A 14,585-nucleotide genomic window follows, 5' to 3' on the forward strand; every position below is an offset into this window, starting at 1 on the left:
ATTTTGACCATCACAAAGTGGATTTTGACCATCCCAGAGTGGATTTTGTACATCACAGAATGGATGTTGACCATCACAGAATGGATGTTGACCATCACAAAGTGGATTTTGACCACCACAACGTGGATTTTGACCATCCCAGAGTGGATTTTGTACATCACAGAATGGATGTTGACCATCACAGAGTGGATTTTGTACATCACAGAATGGATGTTGACCATCACAATGTGGATTTTGACCATCACAGAATGGAGTTTGTACATCACAGAATGGATGTTGACCATCACAGAATGGATGTTGACCATCACAAAGTGGATTTTGACCATCCCAGAATGGATTTTGACCATCACAACGTGGATTTTGTACATCACAGAATGGATGTTGACCATCACAGAGTGGATTTTGACCATCACAAAGTGGATTTTGACCATCCCAGAGTGGATTTTGTACATCACAGAATGGATGTTGACCATCACAGAATGGATGTTGACCATCACAAAGTAGATTTTGACCATCACAACGTGGATTTTGACCATCACAGAATGGATTTTGACCATCCCAGAGTGGATTTTGTACATCACAGAATGGATTTTGACCATCCCAGAGTGGATTTTGTACATCACAGAATGGATTTTGACCATCACAACGTGGACTTTGACCATCACAACGTGGACTTTGACTATCACAGAATGGATTTTGTACATCACAGAATGGATGTTGACCATCACAGAATGGATTTTGTACATCACAGAATGGATTTTGACCATCCCAGAGTGGATTTTGTACATCACAGAATGGATGTTGACCATCACAACATGGATTTTGACCATCACAGAATGGAGTTTGTACATCACAGAATGGATGTTGACCATCACAGAATGGAAGTGGACCATCACAGAGTGGATTTTGACCATCACAAAGTGGATTTTGACCATCCCAGAGTGGATTTTGTACATCACAGAATGGATGTTGACCATCACAGAATGGATGTTGACCATCACAAAGTGGATTTTGACCACCACAACGTGGATTTTGACCATCCCAGAGTGGATTTTGACCATCACAAAGTGGATTTTGACCATCCCAGAATGGATGTTGACCATCACAAAGTGGATTTTGACCATCCCAGAATGGATTTTGACCATCACAACGTGGATTTTGTACATCACAGAATGAATTTTGTACATCACAGAATGGATGTTGACCATCACAGAGTGGATTTTGTACATCACAGAATGGATGTTGACCATCACAGAGTGGATTTTGTACATCACAGAATGGATGTTGACCATCACAACATGGATTTTGACCATCACAGAATGGAGTTTGTACATCACAGAATGGATGTTGACCATCACAACATGGATTTTGACCATCACAGAATGGAGTTTGTACATCACAGAATGGATGTTGACCATCACAGAATGGATGTTGACCATCACAGAGTGGATTTTGACCATCACAAAGTGGATTTTGACCATCCCAGAGTGGATTTTGTACATCACAGAATGGATGTTGACCATCACAGAATGGATGTTGACCATCACAGAGTGGATTTTGACCACCACAACGTGGATTTTGACCATCCCAGAGTGGATTTTGACCATCACAAAGTGGATTTTGACCATCCCAGAATGGATGTTGACCATCACAAAGTGGATTTTGACCATCCCAGAATGGATTTTGACCATCACAACGTGGATTTTGTACATCACAGAATGGATGTTGACCATCACAGAGTGGATTTTGACCATCACAAAGTGGATTTTGACCATCCCAGAGTGGATTTTGTACATCACAGAATGGATGTTGACCATCACAGAATGGATTTTGTACATCACAGAATGGATTTTGACCATCCCAGAGTGGATTTTGTACATCACAGAATGGATGTTGACCATCACAACATGGATTTTGACCATCACAGAATGAATTTTGTACATCACAGAATGGATGTTGACCATCACAGAGTGGATTTTGACCATCACAAAGTGGATGTTGACCATCACAACGTGGATTTTGTACATCACAGAATGGATTTTGTACATCACAGAATGGATGTTGACCATCACAGAGAGGATTTTGACCACCACAACGTGGATTTTGACCATCACAGAGTGGATTTTGTACATCACAGAATGGATGTTGACCATCACAACATGGATTTTGACCATCACAGAATGGAGTTTGTACATCACAGAATGGATGTTGACCATCACAGAATGGATGTTGACCATCACAACGTGGATTTTGACCATCACAACGTGGACTTTGACCATCACAACGTGGACTTTGACTATCACAGAATGGATTTTGTACATCACAGAATGGATGTTGACCATCACAGAATGGATTTTGTACATCACAGAATGGATTTTGACCATCCCAGAGTGGATTTTGTACATCACAGAATGGATGTTGACCATCACAACATGGATTTTGACCATCACAGAATGAATTTTGTACATCACAGAATGGATGTTGACCATCCCAGAGTGGATTTTGTACATCACAGAATGGATGTTGACCATCAGAACATGGATTTTGACCATCACAGAATGAATTTTGTACATCACAGAATGGATGTTGACCATCACAGAGTGGATTTTGACCATCACAAAGTGGATGTTGACCATCACAACGTGGATTTTGTACATCACAGAATGGATGTTGACCATCACAGAGTGGATTTTGACCATCACAAAGTGGATTTTGACCATCACAGAGTGGATTTTGTACATCACAGAATGGATGTTGACCATCACAGAATGGATGTTGACCATCACAAAGTGGATTTTGACCATCCCAGAATGGATTTTGACCATCACAACGTGGATTTTGACCATCACAACGTGGATTTTGACCATCCCGGAGTGGATTTTGTACATCACAGAATGGATGTTGACCATCACAGATTGGATTTTGACCACCACAACGTGGATTTTGACCATCCCAGAGTGGATTTTGTACATCACAACATGGATTTTGACCATCACAGAATGGAGTTTGTACATCACAGAATGGATGTTGACCATCACAGAGTGGATTTTGTACATCACAGAATGGATGTTGACCATCACAACGTGGATTTTGACCATCACAGAATGGAGTTTGTACATCACAGAATGGATGTTGACCATCACAGAATGGATGTTGACCATCACAACGTGGATTTTGACCATCACAACGTGGACTTTGACCATCACAACGTGGACTTTGACTATCACAGAATGGATTTTGTACATCACAGAATGGATGTTGACCATCACAGAGTGGATTTTGTACATCACAGGGGTAGCTGAACATAATCCTCACTGCAGGGCAACCCCCAAAAATCCCGAATAGCAGTAGCAACTATACATGGTCTTCTTCAGCATCACTAAAGCCTTTGACACCATCACTTGAGAGCGATGTGAGAACATCCTCCTCAAATTCAGATGCCCACTGAAATTCAGCTCCATATTACTTAACACCATTTCATCATACAAACCATGGTACTAACCAATGTATTTACTTCAGAACCAGTCTCAGTTGAGATTATGGTCAACCAAGCTGTGTCATAGCCACAACACTTTTTTGACCTTCCTTGTATCTCATCTTCAAAAGACATCCTGCAGGAATGGAACAACTTTTCAGAACAAATGGGAAACTGTTCAACCTGCAGCAACTACCCTCCAGAGCAAAGATCACCCAAACTTCAATAGTTGAATTGCAGCATTCAGATGATGCTTACAATTGTGCAGGCTGAGCTCCATGACATGGATGACTTGTCCACCAACCTCTGCAAGACCAAAATCCTCTACCAACTGGGTCTGTTGCATTACTTTGCCAAAAACACATATGTAGATATGTAGATCACTCTCTTATTGAAGACCACAGATCTGACATCAGTATTAAATTCAACTTTACTACCTATACTGTTAATGAAATCCACCAGATTCACTAGGATAGGCAGACCGCCATCTCCTGGGGCCAACCTACCCTGCACTGACACTCCAGTTACTCACAGTTGGGTAGAGCACATCATTTGTACTCCTGATGCAAGACCCCTAAAACAAACACAAGAGATTCTGCAGATGCTAGCAATCCAAAGCAGCACACACACAACACTGGAGGAACTCAGCAGGTCTCAGCCATGGAGAGGAGTAAGCAGTTGATATTTTAGGCCAAGACCTTTCCAAAATGTCAACTGTTTATTCCTCTCCATAGTTGCTACCTGACCTGCTAAGTTCCTTCAGCATTTTGGATGTGTTACCCAATTTTAAGTTCTGCCATGGTAGGACATGACTAAGCATGGAGAGAAAAAGATTCAACAAATATGCTCAAGTTTCTCTTGAGGAAGTGTAATATCCTCACTGATTTATAGAAACCTCTGGTCCGTTACTGCTCAACATGGAGAAGGAATATTCAGGATGGTATTGAGAACCTCTTTTCCCTACACTGAAGCCCTGTCTAAACAGCAGAAGGAACGTACCATTGTACTAACCACCTACTTAACTCCACAACTTTTCATACACTAAATTGATGATTGCATTGGTGCTGCTTCCTGCATTCAGGCTGAGCTCATCAACTTCATCAACTTTGCCACCAACTTCCACCCTACCCTCAAATTTACCTAGTCTGTTTCCAACTCTTCCCTTCCCTTTCTCAATCTCTCAAGACAGCTTATCTACTGATATCTTTTATAATTCCACTGATTCCCACAGCTACCAGGACTATACCTTTTCCGACCTTGTCACTAGCAAAAATGCCATTCCCTTCTCTCAGTTCCTCTGTCTCTGCTGCATCTACTTTCAAGATGAGGCTTTTTATTCCAAAACTAATTATATATCTTGCTTCTTCAAAGAAAGGGGTTTTCCTTCCTTCACCATCAGTGTTGTCCTCACCCACATCTCTTCCATTTTGTGTACATTGGCCCTCACCCCATCCTCCTGCTGCTCCATAAGGGATAGGGATCCTCTTGATCTCACCTACCACCCCACTAGCCTCCGCATCCGGTACATAATTCTATATAACTTCCGCCATATCCAACTGCATTGCACTACCAAGCACATTCTTCCCTCTCTCCCACTTTTTCCTTTCCACAGGGATTGCTCCCTATGTGACTCCCTTGTCCATTCTTTCCTCACCACTGACCTCTTTCCCGTTGCTCCCACTGTGGCCTCCTGTATATCAGTGAGACCTAACATAGACTGGGAGACCACTTCGTTGAGCACCTACAATCTGTCTGTCAGTAAAAGCGGGATCTCCTAGTAGCCACTCCTTTCAATTCTGCTACCCATTTCCATTCCGACATGTTGGTCCATGGCCTCCTCTACTGCCACGATGAGACCATGTTCAGATTGGAGGAGCAACACTTTATATTCCATCTGGGTAGCTTCCAAGCTGATGGTATGAACACTGTGTTCTTAAACTTCCGGTAATTGTTACACCCCCCTTCACCATTCTCCCCATTCCTGTTTCTCTCTCTCATTTTATCTCCTATCATCTCCCTCTTGTGCTCCTCCCTTTCCCTTTCATCCACGGTCTTCTACCCTCTCTTAGCAGATTTCTCCTTCTGCAGCCCTGTATCTCTTTCACCTCTCAATTTCCCAGCTCTTTACTTCACCCCTCCCCCTCCCAGTTTCACCTTTCACCTACTACCTTGCACTTCTTCTTCCCCTTCCCACCTCTTGCTCTGACTTCTCATCTTTTCCTTTCCAGTTCTGATGAAGGGTCTTGGCCTGAAACATTAGCCGTTTCCTCTTTTCCATCGATGCTGCCTGGCCTGCTGGGTTAGATAGATAGATGATAGATAGATACTTTATTCATCCCCATGGGGAAATTCAACCTTTTTTTTCCAATGTCCCATACACTTGTTGTAGCAAAAACTAATTACATACAATACTTAACTCAGTAAAATATGATATGCATCTAAATCACTAACTCAAAAAGCATTAATAATAGCTTTAAAAAAAAGTTCTTAAGTCCTGGCGGTTGAATTGTAAAGCCTAATGGCATTGGGGAGTATTGACCTCTTCATCCTGTCTGAGGAGCATTGCATCGATAGTAACCTGTCGCTGAAACTGCTTCTCTGTCTCTGGATGGTGCTATGTAGAGGATGTTCAGGGTTTTCCATAATTGACCGTAGCCTACTCAGCGCCCTTCGCTCAGCTACCGATGTTAAACTCTCCAGTACTTTGCCCACGACAGAGCCCGCCTTCCTTACCAGCTTATTAAGACGTGAGGCGTCCCTCTTCTTAATGCTTCCTCCCCAACACGCCACCACAAAGAAGAGGGCGCTCTCCACAACTGACCTATAGAACATCTTCAGCATCTCACTACAGACATTGAATGACGCCAACCTTCTAAGGAAGTACAGTCGACTCTGTGCCTTCCTGCACAAGGCATCTGTGTTGGCAGTCCAGTCTAGCTTCTCGTCTAACTGTACTCCCAGATACTTGTAGGTCTTAACCTGCTCCACACATTCTCCATTAATGATCACTGGCTCCATATGAGGCCTAGATCTCCTAAAGTCCACCACCATCTCCTTGGTCTTGGTGATATTGAGACGCAGGTAGTTTGAGTTGCACCATATCACAAAGTCCTGTATCAGTTTCCTATACTCCTCCTCCTGTCCATTCCTGACACACCCCACTATGGCCGTGTCATCAGCGAACTTCTGCACATGGCTGTGCACAGGATGCACAGGACTCCGAGTTATATTGGAAGTCTGATGTGTACAGGGTGAACAGGGTTCCTCCAGCATTTTGAGTGTGTTGTACCCATTTAACCAGCCCATCAACCACTTCCTGGTCCGTCAATGGAAGAGTTTATATTTCCCACATTAGCCCTATTAGGTTCCCCAGAATCCACAAACTGGAGTGGAAGCCTTTCACCATCGCACCCAAGGGATTGCTAAAGTAGGAGAGTTACTTCTGAGCCACATTTCGGTCCATGTGATTTACTGGCCACTTACACCATCAGAACACAGGGTTACCCAGCAACTGTAGTGGCACTTTGCTCGTGAGTTTGGAGGGTAAACATAAAAGCAACATTGTAATGAACCTTTCTGACCTTTGAACCCATGAGTTCTCCTTTGCACTGTGAAACTTAGGGAAGAAGAAAGAATTAAAGAATTGTCTTTGAAGAATATATGTTCATGCTCTACAAACACACATTGCCTAGCTGAACGTGAAAAATAAGAAGCAAAGACTGTCCTATTTACATTTTATTTGTCCTGGGGATATGAAGACCAAAAACAAGTTTCCTATCACAGACATATGTTGTAAAATTTGTTATTTGGTGGGAGCAGTACAGTGCAATATATTAAAAAGTCTACGTTACAATAAAAATATATGAAATAAATAGTCAAAAGGAGAGCAAAATAATGAGGTAGTGTTCATGAACCGTTCAGATATCTGATGGTGGAGGGGAAAATGTCGAGTGAGTGTCTTCAGGCTCCTGGACCTCCTCTCTGATGGTTGTAATGTCCTGGGTGGGGTGGGGGGGGGGGTCCTTAATGATAGATGCCACCTTTTTGAGGCAATACTTTTTGAAGATGTCCTTGATAGTGCCAATGATGGAGCTGGCTGTGTCTATAATGCTCTGCAGGTTTTTCTGAACCTGTGCATTGGCTCCTCCATACTAGACTCTGATGAACCAGTCAGAATGCTCTCCACTCTACATCTGTAGAAATTTGCTAGAGTCTTTGGTGACAAACCAAATCTCCTCAAACTTCTGATGACTTGCACTTTATTATGATGATTCTGACATTATTATGACATTTTATGATGATTAAAGAGGAGGAAGTACTGGCTCTTTTAAGGAATATAAAAGTGGATAAATCTCCAAGTCCTGACAGGATATTTCCTAGGACCTTGAGGGAAGTTAGTGTAGAAATAGCAGGGGCTCTGACAGAGATATTTCAAATGTCATTAGAAACAGGGATGGTGGCGGAGGATTGGCATATTGCTCATGTTGTTCCATTGTTTAAAAAGGGTTCTAAGAGTAAACCTAGCAATTATGTCAGTTTGACATCAGTGGCGGGTAAATTAATGGAAAGTATTCTTAGAGATGGTATATATAATTATCTGGATAGACAGGGTCTGATTAGGAACAGTCAACGTGGATTTGTGCGTGGAAGGTTGTGTTTGACAAATTTTATTGAATTTTTTGAAGAGGTTACTAGGAAAGTTGATGAGGGTAAAGCAGTGGATGTTGTCTATATGGACTTCAGTAAGGCCTTTGACAAGGTTCTGCACGGAAGGTTAGTTAGGAAGGTTCGATCTTTAGGTATTAATATTGAAGTAGTAAAATGGATTCAACAGTGGTTGGATGGGAGATGCCAGAGAGTAGTGGTGGATAACTGTTTGTCAGGTTGGAGGCCGGTGACTAGTGGTGTGCCTCAGGGATCTGTACTGGGTCCAATGTTGTTTGTTATATACATTAATGATCTGGATGATAGGGTGGTAAATTGGATTAGTAAGTATGCAGATGATACTAAGATAGGTGGCATTGTGGATAATGAAGTAGGTTTTCAAAGCTTGCAGAGAGATTTAGGCCAGTTAGAAGAGTGGGCTGAAAGATGGCAGATGGAGTTTAATGCTGATAAGTGTGAGGTGCTACATTTTGGTAGGAATAATCAAAATAGGATATACATGGTGAATGGTAAGGCATTGAAGAATGCAGTAGAACAGAGTGATCTAGGAATAATGGTGCATAGTTCTCTGAAGGTGGAATCTCATGTGGATAGGGTGGTGAAGAAAGCTTTTGGTATGCTGGCCTTTATAAATCAGAGCATTGAGTATAGGAGTTGGGATGTAATGTTAAAATTGTACAAGGCATTGGTGAGGCCAAATTTGGAGTATTGTGTGCAGTTCTGGTCACTGAATTATAGGAAAGATGTCAACAAAATAGAGAGAGTACAGAGAAGATTTACTAGAATGTTACCTGGATTTCAGCACCTAAGTTACAGAGAAAGGTTGAACAAGTTAGATCTTTATTCTTTGGAGCGTAGAAGGTTGAGGGGGATCTTGATAGAGGTATTTAAAATTATGAGGGGGATAGATAGAGTTGACATGGATAGGCTTTTTCCATTGAGAGTAGGGGAGATTCAAACAAGAGGACATGATTTGAGAGTTAGAGGGCAAAAGTTTAGGGGTAACACAAGGGGGAATTTCTTTACTCAGAGAGTGGTAGCTGTGTGGAATGAGCTTCCAGTAGAAGTGGTAGAGGCAGGTTTGATGTTGTCATTTAAAGTAAAATTGGATAGGTATATGGACAGGAAAGGAATGGAGGGTTATGGGCTGAGTGCAGGTTGATGGGAGTAGGTGAGAGTAAGCATTCGGCATGGACTAGAAGGGCTGAGATGGCCTGTTTCCATGCTGTAATTGTTATATGGTTATTATTTACCTCTTATTGCTCCTAAACTGAGGAGGCAGTTAAGAATTAGTCCCATTAGTTGGTATGGAGTCACATATAAGCCAGACTTGGATAAGATTTCAGATTTAATGCCCTGAACAACATTAACAAACCTAATGGATTTTTAACAACAATCTATTAGTTTCATGGTTACTATAACCATGAGAAGTGTTTTGTTTTGATCCCAGAATTATTTAATTATGTGAATTTATATATCCCCTTGCAATATGAACTCATATCTCTGGATCAATAGTTCGGAATTCAAGGGCAGTCAGTCTAACCAGTATGCTGCCAAAGCATCGTCACAAATCTAATTTCCCTTTCAATAACATCATAGATCCATCTCACAAAAACACGAAGGGAGTCTACAGATGCTGGAAACCTTGAGCAACACACACAAAATGCTGGAGGAACTCAGCAGATCAGGCAGCATCTGTGGAGAAGTTTCAAGCTGTGACCCTCTTTCAGGACTGGAAAGGAAGGGGGCGGAATAAGAAGCTACAGGGAGTAGAAGGAGTACAAGCTAGCTGGTGATAGGTAAGACCAGGTGAGGTGAAAAGTGGGTGGTAGGTCTATCTCATTTGTCTTTTCATGTCCAGTCACAAAAAAAAAAGATATCAATCTCAATCCTGATATCAGTTTTGGACAAAAATAATTAAATTTAAAATCCATGCATCCACAACTAGAGTTCTAGAGGACAAAAGATATAACAATCATTATACATGTACATTAGATGAGTAGTAATAACATCAATAATCAACTACAGAATTCTTTTGAAAGAAATGTGATAAATACAGCAACATCTAATTTCTTTTTTTTATCAGAAGAATCCCCCATAGGCCATAAGGTGTAAGGAGTAAGCATTTGATAGCTCTGGACCAGTACCTGAGTTATAAGAATGTGTGTGGGGGGGTGTAGGTTGGATGGGGAGGAGGAATCTCATTAAAACCTATTATTTCAATAGTGGGAGAATCCAGAACCAGAGGGCACAGCCTCAGAATGCAAGGACATCCTTTCAGAATAGAGATGAGGAGGAATATCTTTAGCTAGAAGTTGGTGAATCCGTGGAATTTATTGCCACAGACGACAGTGGAAGCCAAGTCATTGGGTAAATTTAAAGCAGATGTTGATAGGTTCTTGATTATTAAGGGTGTTAAAGGGAGAAGGCAGGAGAATGGGGTTGAAAGGGATAATGATGGAATGGCGGAGCAGACACGATGGGCTGAATGGCCTAAATCTGCTCCTATGCATTAAAATCTTATGGTTTAATGGTCTAAATGCCTACAGACAAATGCTCTTATCAATGTAGTCCTTTTCCTTCAAAGTTTAATACTAGTTTATCATTTAATCTGATAGGATTTTACACACAAGATGTCTGACGTGAAGTGGGTGAAAAGTCATGTGCCGTTCTGTTGCTAAAGATTAGTGATACAGTCATTCTCATGCGTTTATCGTTTCCAAGGTCTGTTGTTAGTTTTTGGTTCATAATGACGGACTTGGGAAACATCAAGCATAGAATTTAATGCAGTAAAATGCACTGTACAAAATACTTCCTAACATTACCCATTTTTCTATTCCGAATTTTTATTAGGAGTTATGAAAAAAAATTGCTGAGCATTGTAAAAAAGATTTGAGAAGAATAATTATTGTGTTACTATAATCATATAATTATTGAATGTAATTATGTTAACACTAACTAGAACCCCACTCTGAGAATACTGACACAACCTATACACATGTATGGAATCTTTAGAGTATTATAGTCATAGGACAGTACAGCACAGAATGAGACCGCTCAGCCCATCTAGTCCCATTGACTCACAACTGCACTATAGCTCTCCATACCCCTTCTGTCCATGTATTTATCCAAACTTCTTTTAAATGTTGAAATTGAACCTGCATCAACACTTCCTCTGGCAGCTCATTCTCCCTCTGAGTGAAGAAATTCCCTCTCAGGTTTCCCTTTAAAGGTGAGAAGGTTGGAGAATGAGGTTGAGAAGGATATTAAATCAGCCCTAATGGAATGGTGGAACTGACTCAATTGGCTGAATGGCCCAATTCTGCTCTTACTTTTTGTAGTGGAATGGTCTAAATATTTCACCTTTCACCCTTAACCTATGACCTCTAATTCTCGTTTCACTCAACTAGTTTACCTGTAATACTTGGCAGGTATCATTCCCTGCCCATGGGGAAAACCTGATTGTGTTTATTCAGTAAAATCCTCAGCCAACCAAGCAGCATCAGTGGATAGGATTATCACACGTCACTATCCACCACAACAGCCTCCAATGCACCTGATCCCATAGTCGCCATTTTAGATGTAAGACCAGTCTTCTGTCGGGGGAGGACGTGAGAAGCACTCAGCCTGGTTGGTGTCCCTGGCCATGGCCTTAGACCCTGCGCAGATCAACTGCTGGGGATACTTGCAGACATCTTTAACGTCTCCTTGCTTCGATCTGAGGTTTCCAATTGCTTTATGAAGATCACCGTCATCCTAGTGCCTAACAAAATCGAGGTAACATGCCTTAATGAATACTGCCCAGTGGTTCCAACATTCGCCATCAAGAAGCTGGTCATGAAATGCATTAACTCTAGACACCTACACAGCCGGTAAGGACAAGATGGGCTGAGGGGCTTGTTTCCCTGCTGTACAACTCCATAAGGTCAGAGGGTCATAAACAGGCCCTTCAGCCCGATTCATTCATGCTGGTCCATCCAAGTTAGTTCCACTTTCCTGCATTTGGTCCACATTAAACCTTTCTTATCCATGTAACTGTTCAAACATATTTTACACACTAGATATTGAGATTGCCTTCAATGCACAAATACAAACGTTTGTAGATAGGAACCACAGAGCCTATTCCGACGGCCGGTGGTGTAGTGGCATCTGCAGCAGACTTCAAGGCCACATGAGGGAACGTGAGGGGGAACTTCTTCACTCAGAGGGTGGTGCAAGTGTGGAACAAGCTGCCAGTAGAAGTGGTGGATGTTGGTTCGATTGCAACGTTTAAAATAACTTTGAACAAGTACTTCAGTGGGAGGGGTATGGAGGGCTATGGGGCCAGACACAAGTCAATGGGACTAGGCAGAATAACGTGGTCTGGCTGGGCCAAATGACCTGTTTCTGTGCTGTAGGACTCGATGACTCAAGATGACCCTAAAACCACATGCCACTGATGTTCATAAAACCCAGATGGTTTGAATTGAACTTGTCTATGTCCGCCACTAGGGGTAGGTAGGCTGTGCCCGTTAGACTTTGCAAAGTCATTAAACAATTGTGGTAACATATCGTTGAAGGACAGGCAGAAGGTGCAAGAGAAAGAGACAGATTGCGAAAGACGGAGAGAGAGAGAGAGGAGGGAGGAAGAGAGAGCGAGCGAGAGAGAGAGAGAAAGAGAGAGAGAGATAAAGAAAGAAAGCTGGCACACAGAAGATAATGGACCGAAGTGAAACGACAGCCAACACAATGCCTGGTCCAAACGAAGCTCGAGGTCGGAAACTGGTAGACCCCCCGGAAGGAGGGTGGGGATGGATCATCGTCTGCTATCTTTTTGTGGTAAGGGGAAAGTTTTACAGTAAGAGAGAACAAAGTGGGAATTGTAGCCGTGACTACCTGTTGCGATATCACGGTCAAACACGGAACACCGACCGGCAACTCGCTGGGTTGATGTAGCTGCTGGAAGTCAAGTGTGGCGTTTCGCTCCCTGGAAATGCAGCCCAGGCTGGAAAGCGCCCTGGCTGTTGAGGTATATGCATGTTTGAAATCTCGGGGCCGAAAGTAAATAGGAAGAGTCTTGTTTGGTGCATATGTTATGTTAGTTTGGCGACAAAAGGAAGTTATTGATACTCGGGTGGGACTTCGGGTTAATACAATAAAAAGATTTTTAGAGTTGATGCTAAAGGCGATAAAAGAAGGGAACTCCGCTTCGTGTTTGCTGCAGAGGGTATAACTGCGTTTGGCGTTGGTAGTATAGGGCTGAATATCCCAATGAGGTTACATATCCTTCAACTATTAGTACAAATATCAAATAAATAAAGTTGTATATATTGTAAATAATCTGTAATAATGTTCTTTTCACATTGTATTTTTGGGATGATTTTTCATTTCGATTGTTTTCTATACTCTGGGCATAAAAGGCAGGGCTACTTTTAGGACGTGAGCGTCTGGGCTGGAAACGTCGCCTACAGCCCCAATTCCCTACTTCATCGTTTCCAGTCCGTTACCTTATGTACAGATACTCCTGTACCTAGCGTCACTTTATGGACATCCAGTCAGTAAATAAGTTAATCTTATATATTTATATTTATAGTGTGTTTTTAAAAATAGCGTTATTTATGCTTATTGTATTTTCCATGCTGCATTGGATCCGGAGTATCAGTCGTTTTGCTCTCCTTTACGCTCCTGTGCTAAAGAATGATAGCAAACAGTCTTGAATCCTGAATCTTATTCCCCTCCATTGATGCTAAAGACAAGAAACTCTGCTGATGCTGGAAATGCAAAGCAAACACACAAAATACTGGAGGAACACAGCAGGTCAGGCAGCATCTATAGACATGAATGAATAGTCGAGGTTTTGGGCCGAGACCCTTCTTCAGTTCTGGAAAGGAAGGGAAGATGGTTGAATAGAAAGGTGGGGGGACGGGAAGGGCGACTAGATAAACGATGATGGGTGAAGTCAGGAGTTTGGGGATGTAAAGAGCTGGAGAAGAAGGAATCAGATAGGACAGGGAGAGTGAACCATGGGAGAAAGGGAAGAAGGAGGGGTGCCAGGGGGAGATGGTAGTCAGGGGAATTAGACAGGTTGGGAGAGTGCCTAAGGAAGGTGCTGTCCATCATTAAGGATCCCAACCACCCAGGACATGCCCTCTTCACACTGTTACTATCCAGAAGGAGGTACAGAAGCCTGAAGGCACACACTCAGTGATTCAGGAACAGCTTCTTCCCCTCTGCCATCTATTTCTAAATGGACATTGAACCCGTGAGCACCACCTCACTGTTTGCTGTTATTTTGCACTACTTATTCTAACTTAACTATTTAATAGACGTGTGTGTATATATATATATGCTTAATGTAACTCAGCTTTCTTTCTCTGTATTTATTTATCATTTATTTCATTGTATTGCTGCTGTAAAGTCAGCAGATTTCACATCTGCGTGATATTAAACCTGATTCTGATTCTGA

General features: G+C 42.1%; 1 protein-coding gene across 1 annotated transcript in view; it reads left to right on the forward strand.

The window, feature by feature from the left end:
* LOC140742081 (monocarboxylate transporter 5-like) overlaps nucleotides 1-14,585 on the forward strand; it is a 155,208-nt gene that overhangs the window by 30,817 nt on the left and 109,806 nt on the right. The window contains exon 7 of the mRNA XM_073072903.1: nucleotides 12,700-12,958. Within this exon, the coding sequence (XP_072929004.1) occupies nucleotides 12,839-12,958 (120 nt within the window). The 5' untranslated portion in view covers nucleotides 12,700-12,838. The remainder of the gene's footprint in view (nucleotides 1-12,699; nucleotides 12,959-14,585) is intronic.

The sequence above is a fragment of the Hemitrygon akajei genome, chromosome 19 (assembly GCF_048418815.1).
Source record: "Hemitrygon akajei chromosome 19, sHemAka1.3, whole genome shotgun sequence".
In the NCBI taxonomy this organism is placed as follows: domain Eukaryota; kingdom Metazoa; phylum Chordata; class Chondrichthyes; order Myliobatiformes; family Dasyatidae; genus Hemitrygon; species Hemitrygon akajei.